General features: G+C 52.8%; 2 protein-coding genes across 2 annotated transcripts in view; both read left to right on the top strand.

Annotated features, from left to right (window-relative positions):
* The window catches only part of ITGA10 (integrin subunit alpha 10), a gene marked incomplete at its 5' end in the record, with an annotated part of 16,503 nt that extends 10,488 nt beyond the window's left edge, over positions 1-6,015 (top strand). The window contains 11 exons of the mRNA XM_023534831.1: positions 14-155; positions 306-398; positions 555-631; positions 801-890; positions 1,238-1,322; positions 1,493-1,606; positions 1,861-1,941; positions 2,085-2,198; positions 3,530-3,625; positions 3,902-4,015; positions 4,311-6,015. Of these exons, the coding sequence (XP_023390599.1) occupies positions 14-155; positions 306-398; positions 555-631; positions 801-890; positions 1,238-1,322; positions 1,493-1,606; positions 1,861-1,941; positions 2,085-2,198; positions 3,530-3,625; positions 3,902-4,015; positions 4,311-4,373 (1,069 nt within the window). The remainder of the gene's footprint in view (positions 1-13; positions 156-305; positions 399-554; positions 632-800; positions 891-1,237; positions 1,323-1,492; positions 1,607-1,860; positions 1,942-2,084; positions 2,199-3,529; positions 3,626-3,901; positions 4,016-4,310) is intronic.
* A 2,745-nt stretch (positions 6,016-8,760) lies between these two features.
* Positions 8,761-21,139, top strand: part of ANKRD35 (ankyrin repeat domain 35) — a 15,046-nt gene continuing 2,667 nt past the window's right edge. Inside the window, exons 1-10 of the mRNA XM_023534835.1 lie at positions 8,761-8,973; positions 13,981-14,111; positions 14,857-14,945; positions 15,304-15,368; positions 16,404-16,461; positions 16,654-16,724; positions 17,042-17,148; positions 17,583-17,767; positions 18,391-18,428; positions 18,590-20,605. Of these exons, the coding sequence (XP_023390603.1) occupies positions 8,935-8,973; positions 13,981-14,111; positions 14,857-14,945; positions 15,304-15,368; positions 16,404-16,461; positions 16,654-16,724; positions 17,042-17,148; positions 17,583-17,767; positions 18,391-18,428; positions 18,590-20,605 (2,799 nt within the window). The 5' untranslated portion in view covers positions 8,761-8,934. The remainder of the gene's footprint in view (positions 8,974-13,980; positions 14,112-14,856; positions 14,946-15,303; positions 15,369-16,403; positions 16,462-16,653; positions 16,725-17,041; positions 17,149-17,582; positions 17,768-18,390; positions 18,429-18,589; positions 20,606-21,139) is intronic.

A 21,139-nucleotide genomic window follows, 5' to 3' on the forward strand; every position in this document is an offset into this window, starting at 1 on the left:
CCATCACTCTTAGGGAGGACCCGTTCCTGGTGCGAGGTGGTCGTCGGAAAGTGCTGGTGTCGGTAATTCTGGAGAACAGGATGGAAAATGCCTACAACACGAGCCTGAGTCTCAGCTTCTCTAGAAACCTCCACCTGGCCAGCTTCACCCCTCAGGTGCCTGGAGGGCGGGAGGGAGGAGGAGGGGGAGGTGGGGGGATTGTCCTCCCCGAACCATGAGTGGCTCTAGAGAAAGGCTGGGTGTTCGGAGCCTGGGGCAGGAGAGCAGTTGCAGCACCGGCTCCGCCCCCGCCTCTCTGCCCTCAGAGGGACAGGCCCGTGAAGGTGGAGTGCGCAGCCCCCGCCCCCCATGCCCGGCTCTGCAGCGTGGGGCATCCCGTCTTTCCAACCGGAGCCAAGGTAGGTCGGGGCCCGGGATGGGAGAGGGGCTGTGTGACAGCGGAGGGCCAGAGCCGCGGGGCCTGGGGTTCAGGGCAGGAGGCACCAGGGCTCCTGTTCCTCTATGGTTGCCCCTGAAGAGGAATCTGCCATGACCCCATGTCCCCTGCCCCCCAGGTGACCTTTCTGCTAGAGTTCGAGTTTAGCTGCTCTTCCCTCCTGAGCCGGGTCCTGGTGAGGCTGACTGCCACCAGGTGAGAGCAAAGGGAACGTCCTCCTAGTCCTCTCCCTTGGGTGTTGGTGGTGGACATGGTGTGTGTGCTGGGGGAGGGGTAAGCGGCACTGACTCCACCCCAGAGAGGGGTGTCTGAGCCGAGGCGTGAGCCTCTCCCTGCCCCCTCCTCCGCCCCACCGACTCTACAGCAACAGCCTGGAGAGCAGTGAGACCCTTCGGGATAACACGGCCGAGGCCTCAGCCTACGTCCAGTATGAGCCCCACCTCCTCTTCTCTAGGTACGGCTCCGTCCCCCGAGACTCTCCGTCTCCACCTCCCCCTCCCGCGCTTCGCTGTTCTCCCAAACCCAGGCTCTTGGCGCCCCTCCATCTCTTTGCCTTCAGTCCCACCGCGCGGGATCCTCTCCTTTAAGCATCTTACTAACTCCTGGGTGTAGGGCTTTGCTGGCCCTGGGGATCGGAGCTGGGATGGGGGGACATGGGATGTGACCGCAAGGTTCGTACCAAGTTTACATCAGAGTCCATTTCTGTCTTCTTTATGAACCCCCATCACCCATGCGCTGGCCATGTGCCTCTGCGTCTGTCATGGCTGTGACCATGTACTTCCTGACTCGGTGTCCACGCAGTGAGTCCACTCTGCATCGCTATGAGGTTCACCCATATGGGACCCTCCCAGTGGGTCCTGGTCCTGAATTCAAAACCACTCTGAAGGTGAGAAGCTGGGGTGGGGCGGGGGGCTTGGCACTAGCAGGGGGTGGGGCGGAGTTCTGGGGCAAAGACTGGAAGGGTCTCTCAGGTTTCAGTGGATGCTACGGTAAAGGGGACAGATGAGGAGGGGCCTCCCGTCTCTCACCTCTTCCCACTTCCAATCCCTCCGCCAGGTTCAGAACCTTGGCTGCTATGTGGTCAGCGGCCTCATCATCTCAGCCTTCCTCCCAGCTGTGGCCCATGGGGGCAACTACTTCCTGTCACTGTCTCAGGTCATCACTAACAATGTGAGTCTGGGCTAGGGGCGTGTAGAGCCCTCCCTCCTTGATCTGGTGGACTCGCCAGGTCCCTGTATGCTGGGTCACTGCTCTCAGGGCTCCTCCCCCCAGGGGACCTTTTTTTTTTTTAATCTATGTGGCTTCTTTGAGAAGAAAGAGAGGGATTGCCCCACTGCAAGAGTGTGGGCAGTAGGCGACTGCGCAGCCCGGAGTGGCTGGGCTCTCGCCGGCAAGATGGTGGCTCAGGCCGGCTCCTCCTCCAGGCAAGCTGCACAGTGCAGAACCTGACCGAGCCCCCCGGGCACCCCGTGCATCCAGAGGACCTGCAGCACACGAGCAGACTGGTATGCGCCACAAGAAGGTGAAGAAGGTGTCCAGGGTTGGGGCAGAGGAGTTTGGAGCCTTGGGATGGGGGGGTGCAGAGCCTGGAGGGGGACATGGGAGACCTTTCCACCCCAGGTCCTGAGCTGTCTCTCTCTTCTGGCAGAATGGGAGCAATACTCGGTGTCAGGTCGTGAGGTGCCACCTTGGGTGGCTTGCAAAGGGGACCGAGGTCTCTGTTGGACTGCTGAGGCTGGTTCACAATGAATTTTTCCGGAAGGTAAACCTTTCGTTTCCTACTGGCCCCCCACCTTCTCTCCGATCTGGAACTCAAGCGTAGGCTTTGGAAGTACACGGACCCATGTTCAAGTTCCAGCTTCGCCTCTTACTAGCCGTTGGACTTTGAGCAAGTTATTTCATCTCTCTAAGCTTCTTTCTTCTCACTTCTAAAACAGAGAGGATAATACGTATTTTAAAGGGTTATTGTACAGAAGAAGTGAATGAGATGGATTCATTAAAAACTAGTTAGCCTTGTATTTTCCTCCATTCATCATCCCTTAGTGCTATATCAATAATCAACATCGATAGGATACCTAAATTCAATCAATAATCCACGTAGCGTCTACTATTATTAAAAGGTCCTGTGCTAGGTAGACACTGAGGAGAATATCCCCAACATTTAGCACCATGCTTAACTCTTTGTAGTGACTTAATACGTTTTTGTAAAACCAATGAACAAATAGTTGATATTACATGCAGGATATGTATTGGAGGGTAATTGGAAGTAAGATTATATAATTGAGAGGGATGTAGATTATGAAAGTTTTCTAAAGCTAAGGAAATGCAACTGAACTTAATGATTGGCAGTCAGGAGTCAGTATGCATTCCTGGGCAGGGAAACGACTTCTTAATTATGACAGCTATTTAGTGCTTGGGGTGTTTACGGTGCTGTCCCACGTACCGTCTATTTTGAATAACACGCTATCTCTGGGACGTAGACACGTGTTGTCGGGGAGTTAACTTCGACAGACCACCCCTAAGTCTAGTTCTCTCTTTATCCCTCTTTGGTATCCTTTTTTTTAAATTCGTTCATCTATTCTTGTAACAAAGATTTATTGAGATACCACTAGGTATTTGGTGCTGTGCTAAGCACTAGACATTAGGCACTAGGCACTAGGCACATGTAATGAATAAGACACAGCCCTTGACCTCAAGGATTTATAATCCAGTGGTGAAAGCCAGAAAAGTAAACAGAACATCACAACCTTATCCAGGATGGGCGGGGAGTGGGGGGGGGGGGGAGGGGGGGAAGGGGTGTTAGATGGAAACACTTTCCTAATTCCCAGAGGAGATGACATCTAAACTTCAAACTAAAGGCGGGGCAGAGGTTAGCCAAAGGAAGGGGAGTCGAATACATTTCAGGTAGAGCAAACAGCATATGCAAAGGACCAGTGGCTTCTTCTCTTTCCCTGTTGGTCCCCAGCCTTTTCTTCTGGCCTTGACGGTCCTGGAAGTTGTGCCTCTCAGCTTCATCTTTGCTCTCAGGGTTCCAAGAGCCACACCAGCTGGTGATGGCTCCCTTTAAATGTCTTCCCTCCACTCGTTCCGCAGGCCAAATTCAAGTCTGTGACAGTGGTCAGCACCTTCGAGCTGGGAGCAGAGGAGGGCAGCGTCCTACAGCTGACCGAAGCCTCTCGGTGGAGTGAGGTGGGTCCAGAGGCCAAGGCTGAGAGCTGTGAAAATAGTGAGGGTGGGGATGGGGTAAGAGCACCTGTGGGCTTTTTCAGAAAAGAGGTGTCTTTATTAGGTAGCGATCAGGGAGTCAGAAGTAATGCATCAGGATGCTAGGGTCTCCCTTCCTTCATTCCTGACTCAGTTTCTTTCCCTTTAGTCTTCTGTTTCGAGGCTGGCTTCGCTATAACGTGGGGTGAGGCTAGCTGTGTGAAAGGGTGTGAGTTAAAAACAGCTCTCCTCCCCCTGCAGAGCCTCCTAGAGGTGATTCAGACCCGCCCCATCCTCATCTCGCTGTGGATCCTCATCGGCAGTGTCCTGGGAGGGCTACTGCTGCTTGCTCTCCTTGTCTTCTGCCTTTGGAAGGTGAGCACTGTTTTAGTGCGGAGCATGGGACATGGTGCCTATAAGTTGAGGGATCCTTGATCGTAGCAGGCATCCTTGATCGCGTTGGGCAGCTAAGCAGGCCGTGGGTGTCGTGCCTGGATCTCCTTCACTGTACTCCACGAATGTTGGTTGGATTAAACTAAGCCAAATAAAATAAAATTGAATTTCATATTTGGAAGCAGAACAAAAGTGAAGACTTCAGATACGTCTGAGGGCTGTTGGCAAGGTCCCCAGGCAGGGCGTTTGACGACGACTCTTATCTCTTCCTCTACAGCTTGGCTTCTTTGCCCGTAAGATCCCCGAGGAAGAGAAAAGAGAAGAAAAATTGGAGCAATGAATGTAGAATAAAGTCCTAGAAAGTTCTCCCTGGCAGCTTCTCCAAAAGACTTCCATAAGAGCAGAGGCTTGGGGCCTCACGTGGGTCAAGAAGAAGCTTCTGGACTATGTCCCCAGACCTGCAGCCTGACTTGACTTTTGAGTCATGAGGATGCGGCTGGCAAGAGATGAGGCCTCACCTCAGACAAGAAGGGCTGACACCCACACCAGGAACTCTCCGACCTTCTGCTTTCCTCCTCATGTGCTGGTTCCACAGCCAACGCTGGGGCCCTTTTTGCCATAACCCCAGGAATCGAGAATTGTTTGCCCAGGTCCCTGACTCCTTTCAAATCCCCTCTAAATCCTCCCTCGCAATTTGGAAAGGGCGAGGGTTACCTTCCTCCACTCCCTGTCTCTCACCTTCCTGCCCGCTCCCTGCTCCACAGGAGGGAGCTGACGTTGGCTTGGAAGAAGTAAAGTCAACATCTGCTGCTTTCCTGTGGAGTCTGGTGATTCAGAAAGCCGGATGGGGAGAGTCAACAGGAAAAAAGGAGGGAGGAGAAAAAGCCACAAGAGACATTCTGTACAATTCCAAGGAACAGAGAAGCCTTTAGACAGGCAACTGCCATCCCCCTGAAACCTGAGACTTCATGGTACACTCTCCCGCCCTCAGGTGCTGGTGAAACAGAGCTGCCCCGGGCCTGCTGGGAATGGGTTTCCCAGCTTACACCCTTCCCTGGGAGCAAAGCCAGGACGGGTGCCCGATTCTCTGGAGCCAAGGGCCCCCAGGTGGCTAGAACTGGAATAGCAGCGAGGACCGGCTACGGCAGGCAGCGTTCTCTCTCCTCTCTCAGGCGGCACATACTCCGGAGCCCTCCGGAGCCCTCCGGGGCCCTCCTGGGCCCTCCTGCAGAGAAAGGAGAGGATTGCTGTCTGATGGTGGGAAACCCTTTCGCCTTACCAGCTTTGGAAAGCAGCGGCCCCATGGGGCCTGAACAAGCGGGTCTGCATCAAGGAGAAAGCCAAAGTGGGCGGCCCGTCTGCGGGGAGCAAGCCCTTCCTCGCTCGGCACTGGCTGTATAGCACGAACGTTTCTGGGGCAACTCCAGTCGTCCCACGTCGGGCTTCTCTGGTGGAATCAGCTTGCCAGCCCCTGCCTGATGTCTACGAAAAATCCTCAGAGATAGAAATAGTTAATTTCTATCTCTAGATCATCCTCCCTGCCCCTGCCTTCTACAGCTGACCGAACCCAACCCCCTGACCCCTGACGCCCTCCCCGCAACCACCACACACACAGCCCCTTCCATGTTTTGGTCCTAGCCAGCAAAGAGAATTTGATTCTCGTCGACAACTAGGTAACATATTTCTTCAGAATCGGGACTTCGGATATCAAAGTCAGTTATTGGTCCCCAGATGGCAACTCCGACAGCCATTGGAAGAATCAGCACCCATGCAGAGCCCAGAAGAGAGGAGACCCATGGGGCAGTGGACTGGCAGCTACAGAACCTGCCCTCCAGGGCTGTTCTCCAAGCCTGGCCACAATATTTATCTTGGCATGTCTCCGGCCTTCTTCAGAGGGCATCGTCTCTGTTTCCCAGCAGGGTGGACAGTCTATCAGATGGCCAGAACAAATAAAGTTCAGTGTCAAATGACTTCTGGCTCTATTTGAGTTGCCCAGGATATGGACTGCTTAGGAATGGTGAGAGGTGATTCTTGGTTCGCCTGAGACCCTTATACAGTTGAATCCCTGGAAGGCAAAGTTATGAAGTATTTGAAATGTTTTCTGTGACTCTGCCGGTGGAGATGTGCCCTAGGCTCCTGGAATCCTTACCTGCTTAAGTGACCATAGACTGTAACACATGTAGGTTTGGGAAGCACATAGGCCTAGACTGAAATTTCATGCCATTTATTAGCCATGTGGCCTTGGCCAAGTCATAACTACCCCAAGCCTCAGATAACAATAAGAGGCAGTGTAATACAGTGGTTAAGAATGAAGACAGACTTGGGTTTAAATCTAAGCTATACTACTCAAAACTTGTTTGACCTTGAACAGATTTAATGTCTCTACATCTTGGATTTTTTGGTCTTTAAACTTATTAGGGTTGTGAGGACTATATGAGATAATTCAAGTGAAGTGAGCATATAGTAAGTACTCAAGAAATGGTCACTGTTATTATTATGAAAATATCTCATTATTAAATAATCTCCCCTCACCATGGATTGTGAGGATGGAGTGAGAAGGTATCTTGAAGCAGCAGCTGATGCTCCCGATCTGGCGACTCCCCTTCACAGAGTCTGAAGGTTTGTTTCTTCTCTGTCCTATTGTCTCCTCCCACTAAATCTTATCCTGTGCCTCATCCTCTTTGAAATAAGCTCTCATGCCCACTGAGGTGATAATTAGCTAATTAGCTTAAGTTGTAACAGGAGAAATCAAACCTAGTTGCTTTCTTTAGACACCTACGGTTCTTCTAGTAGCCTCAAGGAACATGTGCCCTTCAGCAAAGGCCTTCTAGAGACCATGTCTCTGCCTCTGGTACCTACCCCTGAGATTGGCAGCCCTTCTGGCCTATTAGGCGGGGACAGCCATTCTCTGGCAAGCTGGTGAGTTATTTTGTGGCAGGAGGAGTCCACAGTGGCCCTCGGTGCATTTCATATAGGCTACTTGATCAAAAGCTTGATCAAGTTTTACAGAGCATACTGTTTCTGGGTCTGCATCTGAGATCATGCTTAATTACACTGACAGATCTCCCCGCTTTATCCCCAGTCAGCCCCCAAAGGGAGATGGATTTCCTTGAGGACTGGTTCATCTAATTCTTTATCCATATGATTAAAAGAGCACTTTTAATATTTTTGTCCACCTAGAGATCCCTCCTCTCTCTATCCCTCAGCTCCAGACTGGGACCTTCTCTAACCTCAACCTGTTCTTCAATAAGCCTGTTACCTTTTCCTTTGGAGCAGGGCCGGTTTGAGAAGCAACCGTAGAAACGATAGGCTCTCCCGACACAGTCATGTTCCTTTCTTCAAATTGTTGCTCCTTTGTTCCTTCCTTCATTCATTCATTCACTCACTCACTCATCAGACATTAAGCATACAACATGTGCCGGACAATGAGAATAATATAAAATGCAATTCCTACCATCAAAGAGCCCAGTCTAGTAGGGGAAAACAGACATGTAAACAAATACTGGCAAATACTGAGAATTGGTTGCTATACGGCACAGCAGTATGAAAAGTGTGTCACATGCAAAAGGCACACTTTTTGGAGGGTAAGGTGCCAGGGTTTTGAGGGAGAACTTTTCAGGAAAAAAAAAAAAAAATTGGCTTGAGGGGCCACCAAGTGTGAGAGGAGGCATTCCAGGGAGGATTAAACATCAACCGGCAAGGAAATTGTAGCAGATCAAAATAGCCTGAGCATGGGGCCGTGAAAGTCGTGAGATGAGACTGCAGAAAGCAGGGTGCAGCTCCTGATGAGCCTGTAAACCACTTGAAGTATATTGAGCTTTATCCAGTGGCTTTCTTACGCTTTTGAGTGGGCTTGCTCTGGCCACCGGGAGGGGAAGGGGGGAAAGAGAGATGGAGAAACAGACAGAAAGGGAGAGGGGGAGGGAGAGGGAGAGAGAGAGAGAGAGAGAGACACACACACACACACACACACACACACACACACACACACACACACCACCCCCGCCCCCCCCCACCGGTAGACCAGTTGACTGCGACTAACTCACTCACTGAGAGTCATCATTTAAAGGGCAGTGGAAATAGTAAATACAGTTTTGTGGGTTTCTTTAAAGAAGAAGGAGTGCTTAAAATAAAATTTCTCTCCTCCCCCTCTGCCGTTTTCTAACTTACAGGTGCGTTAGGAGGTTAAGCCTGTTCCGCTTTCTTTCGGGTTTTGTTTCCCAGGTTGCGGCGGGTGGTGCATGGTCCGTCCGCGCTCCGTCTTCTGCTCAGCGCCACACTGCAATCGCCTCTCGTTTCCAAACTGTTCTCTTCATATTCTCCTTTGTGCCTGGATTTTTGGCCGTGGAACGGCGGGGAGGAAGTACTAGTAACTAGGTTGGGCAAAGGTCTCTGAATATAATGAAAGCGTCCTCACCAGTAGTTAAATGCGACAATTGACTAGCGCAAAGCGCGGGGGTCAGAATCCTGTACCTGCCTGCCCCCCGCGGCGGCGCTCAAAGGGGCGGGGCCGAGGGCGGGGCTGGGTTGGTTTGGGGGCGGAGCCTCGGCCTGAAACAGCGGGGAGGGCGGGGCCGGGTTCCTTCTGCGATCGAGCAGGTCGGAGCTGGGGGCGGGCTCCGTCTGGGGGGCGGGATTTGAGCCCAGTCCAATTCGCAGTCAAAGAATGCAGACTTTTTGCCTCTGCAACAGCGGAGCGGGGCAGGACCAGGGGCGGAGTTTTAAGCCCAGTCCTCGGGTTCTAATCTCTGATTGAGCGGAGCGGGTTCTGGGGCGGGTCCCGCTCTGCTTTTGACAGCTCTCTTTTGCACAGCCGCCTCCGAGTTCAGTGGGTTCGGAAACCTGTGGCCCCATTCTCCGCGCGTCCCCGTCCCCCCGTGGCCCTGGCCCTGGCACCGGCCATGAAGCGCATCTTCTCCTGCTCCAGCTCACAGGTGGCGGTAGGTGCCAAAATCTCTGAGACGACGGGTATGGGACTGGGGTCCAAGCCCTGTGGGGACAGGAGTCCCGAGTCCCATCTCCATATACCATTGCCTTTACTCTTTATCGGTCTCTCCAGCTCTTCCACTTTCGCAATGCAGCCCGCCAGTCCTGCCTTCCTCAAGACCCTGTCCCTCGGCCTGTGGCTTCCCCGAGGTCCTTTCCCTTGGCCCTTTCTTGTCCTTCTATCATATACACCCTCAACTTCCGATTTGTTTCCTGTAGCCCCTGCCCCTTCCCGAAGGCCCCGTCCTCTACTTTTGCTCTGTCTCCCAGTACCAAACCACCCTCAAGTATCTGCCCTGTCCCCAGCCCCAGCTGAGCCCCAAGTTCCATTCTCTCTCCCAAGTCCTGCTTTACGGTCCCATTTTCCAGCCTTGCCCTGTCCTCACAACCCTGTCCTCCCATATGGTCCTATCCTTGCTGTCTTCTCTCCGCCCAGCGAGGACTCCCAGCCCGGTGCCCACCCCTACCCCTTCTTCAACAGTCTTCTCCGTCCATGCCGCTTCCACTCTCATCCTCTCATCTTTCCTGCTGGCTCATTGCTCCAAACCTCTTTCTAATTGGGGCTCCCGCGACAGCAGCCTTCTCTCTCTCTCCCCTTCAACTTCTGCCCCTCTCTGCCCAATGGTTGTTCAGTTCCACTCCCCCCGCCCCTTGCCCCCTTTGATCTCTTTCTGCCTGCCCTCTGTGGGTTAATCTTGCAGTCTGGCCAGCCTGACAGGCACTGCCAGAGGAGGCAGAGTTGCCTGGCTGCTCCCCAAGGAACTAGGTAAGTTGTCTGCAGAATCGATCCTGGCCAGTTCACTGCAGTGTCTGGTCATCAGACCGGTTCTTGGGCCAGTCAAGGCCTTCTGCCTGCTTCTCCCCAGCATCCTCCTTCGTTCTCAGCCCTCACGCAGTTGTTAAGGGCTCGTACTCTCTGATTCCTTCGACTGAGTACGGGAAAGGCGATGGTGAGAGAAGAGGAGAGTGGGTTCACTCTGCGAGTTCCTAGTGGAAGTCACTCTGCTTCCCACGGTCTCCCAGATTACAGAAGGTGGTGGCTCAAGGAGGCTATAGATTCTTCTCTCTGAAGATCTCTTATAGAAAAAACCCCATCTGCAGTTGGCATTTTCTGCGGAGAATGGAGTTATGGCTTATTTAGAAGTGAAGTTGCCAACTACCTGTACTAATATCACTTAGCCTAACCTGACCTAGTGATGTCATTCACAAGCAAATGTGAGAAACGCTTAAGCACCCTCTGCATGGGCAGGCCACCGAAGCCTGGAAGCGAGCTATGAGGCAAGAGTGGGAACTGTTGAGGCCTGTCCTCGTCCCACTTACATTTGCTTCTCCTCTTAGTTTCTACACGTCGATCAACAAACCAAAAGGCCTCCACCGAATGACTCCTATCGGTACCGAAAACGGAGGCTACCCAGACTCTGTCTGAACTCACAACAATTTTCTTATTCGCGTGGACTCTTTCTCGATACTGAAAGTCCTCCGCATTGCCCTTCCCTCAAGGGTGTGTGTAGTCTGCCTGCTCTTTCGGAATGGGGAAGCTATGTCATTCTTCCTGATTCTCCGATCCTTGGTTCGAGCCTCCTTTCCAAGAGGCTGGATGAGCAATGAGCTGAATGTTGGAATTTGAAAGTATTTCTCTGACCTTCTCTACCTCAGCTCTACCCAGGTTTTGCCGTGAAGAATTTTCACCCATTCTAAACTCTTCTTGGTATAAGATTATAGGAAGTAGCATAATAAGATAATAGGAAATAAATTGAGTGGATTCAGAACTCTCCAGCTGGAAAGAAAACTGTTTCCTCAGTCATGATGAAATCATAAAAACCTGAAAAATAGGCCAGTTTCAGCTACAGATTCTTTCTTCATAAAACTTTCCTATACTTCTTATAATAAATTCCTCCATTCCCTGAGTAGCTAACCACTCTGGATGTGTTTATCAGATAAACAGTGTGACAACCTTTTGGGCCACTCCCAAAGCCTGGCTTCCCAGTCACATGGGAAGACTGCCCCTTCTCACCCCTCTCCCACCCTCGGGGGACTGGGGCCAGAGCCCTGCACTCTCAAATTGAGATAAGGACTGAAAGGTCAGCGATCATTTAAAAATTAATATAAATTCTCCAGAATATAGGAAATTCAACAAACAAACAAAACCCAACTTTTGTAATCTCATTTTATTTTAGTCGAGTAGAGGATGCCTTTGGGGGTGTCTTACACATTAGCTGACTCTGCCTATGTAGGAAGTGGACCAGAAAATAGCTTTAAACAGTTGGAACTGGATCAGCTTAGAGGAATGCCAATTGCATTTTAAAACTGGAGTAATTGCAGGGTCCCCCAGGGCAGCCTTTCATTTCTTCATCTGTCTTACAGCCATAGTCATTCTTCCTTGACTGTTAGTGTGCTTACAGTCTTCATAGGAAGCTTATAGGCACACAGCCAGAGATAAGGACAGGCTCCAATTACTTCTACAAAGGCCCCCTAATGTGACTAGAGAAATACAAAGCTTATCCTCGCATTTGAGTCTGCTGATTAATTTGGTGATTGCTCCCTCGAGGCTGTGATGGTAATCCAGTGCCTCTTTTTCAAGGTGCTGGGTGAGCAATGGACTGGATCTTGGAATTTAGAAGCGTCTCTCTGTCTTCTTCTCCTTAGCTCTACAGAAGTTTGGTCACGAAGAATTTCCACCTACTTGAACTTCTCCTTTGTATAACAAGATTATAGAAGTAAATCGGGTGGATTTAGAACTATATAGCTGGAAAGACAAGTATCTACATTGCTAAGAAACAACTTTAGTGTCTACAAGGCCTGGCTGTTAAGCACGGGCTGATATGAGCAAAATCTCTTCCTTCCACTCCCATGGATGGAAAATTCTGAGCCTGGGAACATCCAAAATGTGCCCAGCAAGGCTAGGAAGTGTGGGGACTGAAACCAACATTCATCGTACACTTACTATATGACAGACACAGTGCTAAGTGCTTTATATGATGTCATAACATCAGAAAACTGAGGTTCAGAGAAGTCATTACATGTCTACATTCACAAGGATATAAAGGTTTAGAATCGGGATTTTAAGCAGAGGATTTCTCACGGAGGTCAGTCGATGGCAGTGTTCTGTGCTGGAGGTGTCGCTCTGGGTCTCTGCTTTTACCGAGAGTGACCTGCCCCCGGGGAAGAGTGGATGATGTATTCTCACATCTCAGTCAGTTGGTATGTGGAGCAGTCATTTTGCTTATTTTGTCCTTTGAGAATTAACCTGTTTGGAGACTCTTGTGCAGAAAGTTGCTGCTGAGAGTGGTGTCTCTGCCTTGGAGGCAGTCTTAGACTGTTTATTGGGAAATAAGTAAACTATCTTCCATCTTTTGCTAGCAGTGTGGTTTGGTGCTGAGAACTAGGACTGGGCATCAGGTGGCCTAGGTTCTAATCTCAATTTCCCCACCATTCTGTGGTATGAGTCTGGGCAGTTATCTAACCTCAGTGTGCTTCAGTTACTTCTGTCAAGTAGATAAAATAATATCAGCCCTACCTACTTTCCAGGGATGTCGAGAGGCTAACTAAACTAGCACTTGAAAGGCCTATGAGGGATTACAAGTACTGTCCTGGAGAATTACCTCAGAATCTGTCTACCCTAGATAATTTTATGGTTGAGGCATTTAAAACCTTTCCTGTTTTGGCTGAGTAATTTGCCCTGGCTATGTAAACAGTATTTGGAAATGAGTTAGCTGGCTTCCATAGACCCTATTTTTTCCCACCTCCACCCAGAGCCTCTTCCTTGTTGAGATTACACCTCATAAATGCAACGTGCCACCACCAATCCCCGTCACTTCCTGTTTTGTCATAAGGATGCAATACACTCGTAAGGCTCATCGTGGTTTACAGAGATTTTGTATACATTCGTTGATTTAATACTCACAGCGTGATGAGGTAGTTATTATTTCCCACATTTTATAGATGAGGAAAGAGGTTAGAGGTGTTTAATGGCTTACTCGAGGTCACAGAGCTAAAAACGTAGCCGAACCAGGCCCTGAACTCGGGCCAGCTGACAAAATAAATATTCATCAAATGTTTGCATCCCTTCTTCCCTTGCCTCCCCCTCTCTGGATCGAACCAGGCTCGGGTGTTTTATACAGCTCTCTCTTTCACACCCTGTGATACTTCTAATTATTGTAACCGCCCCACCTCCTGCAAAAAGTCAAGCTGGAATGATAGAACAATGCGTGCCAGGTGTGGCTGTCGTCTGGGACAGCTGCTCCCTGCCAGGAAAGGAGACAGGGTGCGGAGGAGGGGAGCCGTCTCTTGCTGCCTCCTCTAGCCCAGCCAGAGGCCTTCGTTTGCCTGTCGGTGATGCCAGGGAAAGCGAAGAGCAGCCAGGGAAAGGGCAGAGATACGAGATGGGAAAACCGAAACTCTGTGCTCCTCTTCCCGGTTTTGGGGCCCAAAGCCAAGGGGTAGACATGGTATGGCTACGTATTTGAACTGACTGTGCCATGAAGCTAGGTGCCTTGATTTCTCAAATATCTGAAGGCAAAATGCAGAGCTGCATGGGAAGGTGAAAGGCAACGTGAGCCCAGCAAAGGGTGGGTTCAGTTCACTCCAGCAAGACCTAGAGAGTGAGGCTAGGCTCGCTCCGAGTGCACCGAACAATAATCGTGTTAAGGATTAAAAAGACAATTGCAATATTCTGCATTCGGCACTCAAAAATGATCGTTAATTCAGTAGTTTAAGCACCTCTTGGTCCAGGGCTGGCAATAACGGGCAGCAGCACTCAGTGCCATAGGAGTTGGTGACCATTTAACTGGCCCACCTAAGAAGGCTGAAATGATCTAGGCTAAATGACTTGTGGAACATTGAAAGGACCTCAAGGATGTTCCTGGCCCCTTGCTTGGCATCGTCCTAAACACCGCCTCCTTTTCTTTCTCCACTGCACCCCCCACCCCCTGTATTCGCACAATTCATGGCTCTGGAACCAGGTGGAGAGATGGAACCGCCGTGATCAGAAGCTGCTGGAAGCAGTGCAGCGGGGGGACGTGGGACGCGTGGCCGCCTTGGCCTCCAGGAAGTCCGCCCGACCCACCAAGCTAGACTCGAACGGCCAGTCCCCGTAAGTAAGTCCTCCTGGCCCCACCCTCGGCATGTGGTTCTTTTGAAAAGCTCCAAACCTGACTATGATATAGGACCAGGAAATGCCTACAACTTCAGCGCTGTCTTTGTGTTAATAAATCTTTACTACATATCTGGCGCTGCACAAAGTGAAGGAAGAAGATACTGTCCCTCAGCTCCACCCAGATGGACAAAACTGACCCCCCCAAGAGGACAAAAAGCCCATGAAATGAAGAGAAAATTGATACATACACTAGATAGGGTATTTCTTCATCGCATAGGGAGGAAGGTGTGTACGCTTGAGAAATTCAGAATGAAGTGGTTATCGGGAGTCACATGACTAGAAGGAGTGAGGCGGACGAAAGGGATATTACCCCCTGTCTGTGCCCAGGTCGGCCTCCAGCCCTCTGCTCTGCTCCGACTGACTCTTTCTGTGGCACCTTCCGTCTCCTAGGGGTCCTGAGCCTGAGTAGTTATGTGTCCTTGGACACCCCTGCAACAGTCTGAGATTGCTCGAGACCTGTAGCTCTTATTCTTGTCTTTACTTCCAGTGTTCCCCGACTTTATGACAGTAGGCCACCTATATCGCCTTCTCTGCCTCAGAAGTCAGGCCAGGGGAGTTTCGTTCTCTGCTTTTGGGACTGAGTTTGCGGTGAGGGAGCATAGCAGGCAGTGCTTATTAAGATTCTCCCATTCCTCATCCCCTGGTCCCTCATCCTTCTGCCTCTCGGCCTTGATTCTGGCAGGTTTCATCTGGCAGCCTCCAAAGGCCTGACAGAATGTCTGACTATACTGATCGCGAATGGGGCTGACATCAACAGCAAGAATGAGGACGGTGAGTTAGACAGAGCACTGGGCCGCGCTGCTCACTTTTCCCTCTACAGCAGCGGTGGGGGCCGGTGCTGGCCCCTGCTGGGGGTTCCGACTGCAGCCCCCTGCTTCTCGCCTCATAAGTTCTGGCCAGCATCCTTCCAGGGGTTCCCTGCCCCGCAAGCTGGGTATACCTCACCCACTTCCCACCTCCACCCTAAGTACCAGGCACTTGGGAAACAGGAATTTCTGGCCCTGTGTGGCTGAGAGCTTCTCTCTCTAATCTCCCTCTGATTATCTGTGCGTCTCTTGCCTTCCCTCCCTGTGAGTCACCAGCATGCATGGGGCCACCCACCTCCCTCTCCTCTTCTTTCTCTTTCCAGGAAGCACCGCCCTGCACTTGGCCACCATCTCTTGCCAGCCACAATGTGTCAAGGTCCTGCTCCAGGTAAGAGCAACCCCTCGATACTACGCCTGTGAAGGGAGGAAGTGAACCCAGAGTTTCCTTGTTTTTTCTTGACGTCACAAGCAATGTTTGGTCAAATATTCCCTTCTCATCCCCAATAGGAGAGCTGGTAATCATTTACTCATTAATTTACAAACATTTATTTAACATCTGCTATGTGCAGGCACCATGCTTAATGCTGTCCCCGAGGGCAGGTCACATAGCAGAGTTGCAAGGGACTGACTGCTCATCAGTTAATATGCATATACTGAGCTGCAGAGACTAGTTCCTGTGAGCCTGCGCACGCAGAAGGAGGGCAGGGGTTTTCAAATTAAACCCAAATCCTACTGTCTGCTTTTGAGGAGCTGGTAGTCTGGGAGCGCAAAGAAAAATATTCACGTGAAATGGCATGTGGACAATTGATAAATAAGTCTCCAAAAGTACAAAAGGTCTACAAGGCTGAACAAGCCCGATCCCATCTGATCTCGGAGTCTAAGCAGGGTCAGGCCTGGTTAGTACTTGGATTGGAGACCACCTAGGAAGACCAGGTGCTGTAGGCGTAAAAACAAACAAACAAACAAACAAATAAATAAAATAAGGGATTGTAAGCTGACAAGGTCCTTGCAATCTGTGAGGTCAACCAAGGGTTGCCTCGCCTAAAAAAAAAAAAAGTACAAAAGGCACAGTTCAACAGGCCATTGGGCAAGTGACTGTCCTGCGTTTGCTCCTCTCAGCTCTTTCCAAGTTCCCCAGTTATGATCCTAGAGTACCAGTCATGGACTCCGGTGTTATTTTCCCTAGCTTGTTTATTTATCTATAATCTGGTTTTTCTTAGGCCCTAGGTTTAAGAACCAGGGCTGAAATTCAAGGCCGCCTACCATCTGCAAGACATGAATTGCACTTGCCTAGTAGTTGGCCAAAGCCGTGGTCCTCCCACGTTTCCTCATAGTAATACGGAAGTTGGTTACTCAACGGTGGGTATGGGATGGAGACATTAACACCATGCTCCGTGCTGCTTCCCTTGGTGGCTGTTTGCAGCATGGTGCCAACGAAGATGCTGTGGATGCGGAAAATCGTAGTCCGTTGCACTGGGCAGGTGTGTGTCAGGGGACCGGTGAGAAAGAGGGATGCAGGGACCATAGGGCGGGAAGGGAGGGGAGGGTGACATCTGCTGGGAAGGGCAGGCCAGGGCAGGCTGCTTAAATGGTCGCAGAGGATGTTGGGTCACGGTCTGACTAGGTGTCCTTCCTGCTTCCCCTTAACCTAATTGTCCCTCGACCCTCCCCAGCCTCCTCTGGCTGTGCCTCCAGTGTGCTCCTGTTGTGTGACCACGAAGCCTTCCTGGATGTCCTGGATAATGTGAGTGTGAGCTGGGCGGCTGGGCAGTGCCCTACACCGGGAGGCCCCTGCTCTCTCTGAGCCTGACTGGCCAAGCTCAGTGACCTAGGGTTGTGCAGCGCCACCTCCTCTTCCTCCTCCCTCTGCCCCTCCCCCTCTTCCTCTCAGAGCAGTTAAGCCTTACCTTCTGGAGAGCTTCTAACCCTTTGAAAAGGAGTATTTAGCCCAGACCCGGGCTTTTTTCCCGGAGAGGTGCAGGGAGAGGGAAGTCGGCAGAACCGTGTCAAACGCTGGCTCCCCCTGGCTTCTCACGGAGCTTCTTTCCTCAATCTGTGCAGGACGGACGGACACCCCTTATGGTTGCCTCGCTGGGTGCTCACGCAGCCATCTGCTCACAGCTGCTGCAGAGAGGGGCCCGAGTCAATGTCACAGACAAAGATGACAAGTGAGCCTTTCCCTTCTTCCTACCCCAAATCCAGACCCTGACCAACCTAGAAGGGAGCCGCAGGGCAAAGTGTGTGTGTGTGTGTGTGTGTGTGTGTGTGTGTGTGTGTGTGTTAGCGCGCGTGTGCGTGCGCGCGCTGGGGAAGAAGGCAGGTTGGTCCTTTTTTCCAACAAAGAATTTATGCAGAACCTTAATACATAAAGCAGAGGAAAACGGAGCCCTTCCAACTGGCCCCCTGCTTTCTGATGCTGCAGCTCCAAGGGATGACATGTGAAAAGTTCTGGTCTGGCCTGATGCTTTGTCGCTGGCTGGTGTTGGTCTGTGGTTCTCCTGCCCACACGGAGGGAGAGGTGACCTCGTGAGTGGAATTTCTGGAGCTAGGATTCCTGGATTCCACGGGGAACGCCTGTGCTCAGATTCGTCCCAACCCACAGATCGGCCCTGATCCTGGCCTGTGAGAAAGGCAGTGCCGAGGTGGCTGAACTGCTCCTGAGCCACGGAGCCGACGTGGGGGCGGTGGACAGCATGGGGCACGATGCTTTGTACTACGGTACGCGCACGCAGGACAAGGCGCTGTGGAAGCTGCTGCAGCAGGCCCTGAGCCGCCGGCGGCGGGGAGGTAAAGCCAGTCCCTTTTGTGACTTCAAGGTTCTCCTTGATAACCTTAGATTCAAAGAAGTTCCCCAGAATCCCATGTGTTCCCATGGACATAATTCATCTGACAAATAATTGTCAGTTTAGTTGAGGGTTTACTTATTTATTGCTGCTACCATGAGATGACCCTACATTCCCAAAAGCATGGTCACGAAGTCCCTAGCGAAGCCTCGTCTCCCACCGAAGGCGACTCTGACCAGTATTACCGCCAGCATTTCTGAATTGTAATTGGACGTCTCTTTGTGTGATTTGGGTGTCAATCTCTCTCTCCCCTAGTTGACGGTAAACCCCTCAGATGACCAGCCATTTCTGTTTAGCTCATCATTAATATCCCAGTGCCTGTAACGGTGCCTGGCACGTTGTCCAATGAGTGAGTGAACAAAATAAATGAGCGGGCACATCTCTGAGATAGGGAACCGAGGTTGCCAGGTAGTTAGGGACACACCGACTGCTGGCACCAGGAAGACATGTGTGGCCGGAGTTATGACACTGTGGGGCCACTCCTCTCAGAGGGTCTGAAGACATAGTGTGGGCTAGAGGCACCTGGGGTCTGTCTCTGCTCTCATTTCCCCATGTCTTTTTATACAGGTCAGGGGCTAGCTCAACACCCGGATGTTGCATCTAAGGTAGGCCCCTAAGCACCTCCCCTTCCGATCCACCCCAGGCCACCCACTGGGCTCTCCCAGGCAGTGCCGCATGGGATGTCAGGACACTCTAGGAGAAGAAAGGCCCAGCTGGGGCCGGGAGGGGTGCCCGGCTTTCCTCCACTGTTCTGTTTCCTACACAGGCCCCTCCATCTGAGCCTCAGGTGGGTTCTCCACCTAAGAACTCATGGAAAGCAGAGCCCGAGGAGGAGCAGGAGGATGAGGAGGACGAAGCCCCATGCTCAGACGAGTGGAGGTGGAAGTATGAGGAGGAGCGGCGGAAAGTTTCTAAGCTGGAGCAGGAGCTCGGGCGAAAGGAAGAAGAGTGTAAGGCTCAAGCAGCAGCCTACCTGGGCCTGGAGAACCAGATTCGCGAGCAGGTGCAGGAGCTGGGGGTCCTGTTATCCCAGGAGCTCGGAGCTCCAGGAGGGCAGGGCTCCACTCTCCGGCCTGGAGGAGATGGCATGGAGCAGGGTTGTCCCCTGGACCTGCTGGCTGAGCGCATACAAGAGCTAAAGAAGCAGCAGCGGGCAGCAGCCGCAGGTGCAGCAAACCTGGTATTGGCTCCTGAGAAGGCTGAGGATTCGGCCCCAGGGGAGGTCCCTTATAAAGCCCACGGAAGGTCCCAACCAGAAGAACAGAGGCCACTCCAGAGCCCAAGGTCAGAGACCGTGGGGAACATCACAGGTCAACAACTGCCTGCCAACGGTGGAGAGGCCCTGGGCCCTGATCATACTGAGCAGCTGCTTACTGGCCAGAAGGAGAGGCCCCGGGCCCCAGGGGCCAGACCAACAGGCACAGTGGTTGAGCCAATGGGCACAGCAGCCACGCCCCAGCTCCTGCTACAGCTGAGGGAGGAACTGGCTGCAGTGTGGCGGGAAAAGGATGCTGCCTGGGGCGCTTTGTCCAGACCGGTCCTGGAAGGAGCTCTGGGCACACCCCAGGCTGAGGCTGCAGCAGCTGCCTGGGAGAAGATGGAGGCCAGGTTGGAGCAGGTGCTGGTGAGGCTGGATCGGGCAAAGGCGGGACTACAGGAAACACCTGAGGCCCCTGCCCAGGAGCCCAAAGAGGGAGCCCCAAAGGTGGGCCCAGAGACCATCACCAAAGAGGATGAAGGGAGGGAGCAAAGGGCTCCGGGTGCCCGCGGGGAGCCTCTCGGCGCCCCTGGTGGGGAACAGATGCCAGGAGGAGGCCCGGCAAAGGGACCGCTGGAGAAGGAGGTGTCGGCACTGAGACTGAGCAACAGCAACTTGCTGGAGGAGCTGGGGACGCTGGGGCGCGAGCGGCAGCGGTTGCAGGGGGAGCTGCAGTCCCTGAGCCAGCGGCTGCAGCGGGAGTTTGTGCCCAAGCCAGAGGCGCAGGTCCAGCTCCAGCAGTTGCGGCGGAGTGTGGGGCTGCTGACCGACGAACTGGCCATGGAGAAGGAGGCCACCGAGAAGCTGCGGAAGCGCCTGGCGTCCCAGAGCAGCGGCCTCCGAGGGCTGTGGGACTGCCTGCCCCCAGACCTGGTGGGCAAAGGAAGTGCCGGGGGCCCAGCCACCCAGCCCTTGGAGGAGCTGCAGGCCTGCATCAGCACCCTGGTGGCCAGGCACCGTGAGGCCCAGCAGGTGCTGGCTCGGCTGGAGGAGGAAAACCAGCGGCTGCGGGGGTCCCCCGCCCAACGTGGGGAGCCAGGCGCCTCGTCCAAGGTCCCAGCCTGCCCCGAAGTGGCCGCTTTGGAGCAAGACCTGGGGAAGCTGGAGGAAGAGCTGCGGGCCGTTCAGGCCACGATGAGCGGGAAGAGCCAGGAGATCGGGAAGCTGAAGAAGCTGCTCTACCAGGCCACCGAGGAGGTGGCCGAGCTGAGGGCCCGGGAGGCGGCCAGCCTGCGGCAGCACGAGAAAACTCGAGGCTCGCTGGTGGCCCAGGCCCAAGCGTGGGGCCAGGAGCTGAAGGCTCTGCTGGAAAAGTATAACACCGCCTGCAGGGAGATGGGCCGGCTGCGGGAGGCCGTGGCGGAGGAGCGCCGCAGGAGCGGCAACCTGGCGGCCAGGGCCGCGGAGCAGGAGCGCCAGGCGGGCGAGATGCGCGGGCGCTCGGAGCAGTTCGAGAAAACCGCTGAGCTGCTCAGAGAGAAGACGGAGCACCTGCTGGGGGCTTGCCGGGACAAGGAGGCCAAGGTGAGCAGCCGGGCAGCGGCGGGGAGCCACGAGGAACGCTTCTGTGCGTTTAGGGGTTTGCTCACCTGCATCTATCTTCGGTTCGTCGGATTAATGCACCCCCACCCCCCACCCCAAACAGGACACCAATCATCTGCAAAGACCACACCATGTTTTCTGGGTCTGAGGGGGTTTGGGGTTGAGAATGGAGGCGAGATACGTATAGAAGAGAGAAGGGGACTTAGGTATTAAAATTCGGGACTCTGGGTTCAGAAGCGGAGTGGGCGGGGCTGCCACTGGTGGGGTGCTATAGTTTCTTAGCCTTTCGACTTAAATATTCTATTAGCCTGAGAAGAGGTCTGATAATGTGGCGGGTTGCTGTGGTTTCGTGAGGGTTCTGAGGAGATGACTCAAGGGCTGACTGATGAAGAAAAGTAGACGAGATGATACCCCTCTTCGCCCCTCCCACTTCAGAGTACCGTTCTACAAAAGCTTTCCTCTGCCGAAGGGGGTGCAAGGGGGTGCCCATGCAAAGAAAAAAGGTTTGACCACCGC

The sequence above is a fragment of the Pteropus vampyrus genome, unplaced genomic scaffold (assembly GCF_000151845.1).
Source record: "Pteropus vampyrus isolate Shadow unplaced genomic scaffold, Pvam_2.0 Scaffold6, whole genome shotgun sequence".
NCBI classification, from domain to species: Eukaryota; Metazoa; Chordata; class Mammalia; order Chiroptera; family Pteropodidae; genus Pteropus; species Pteropus vampyrus.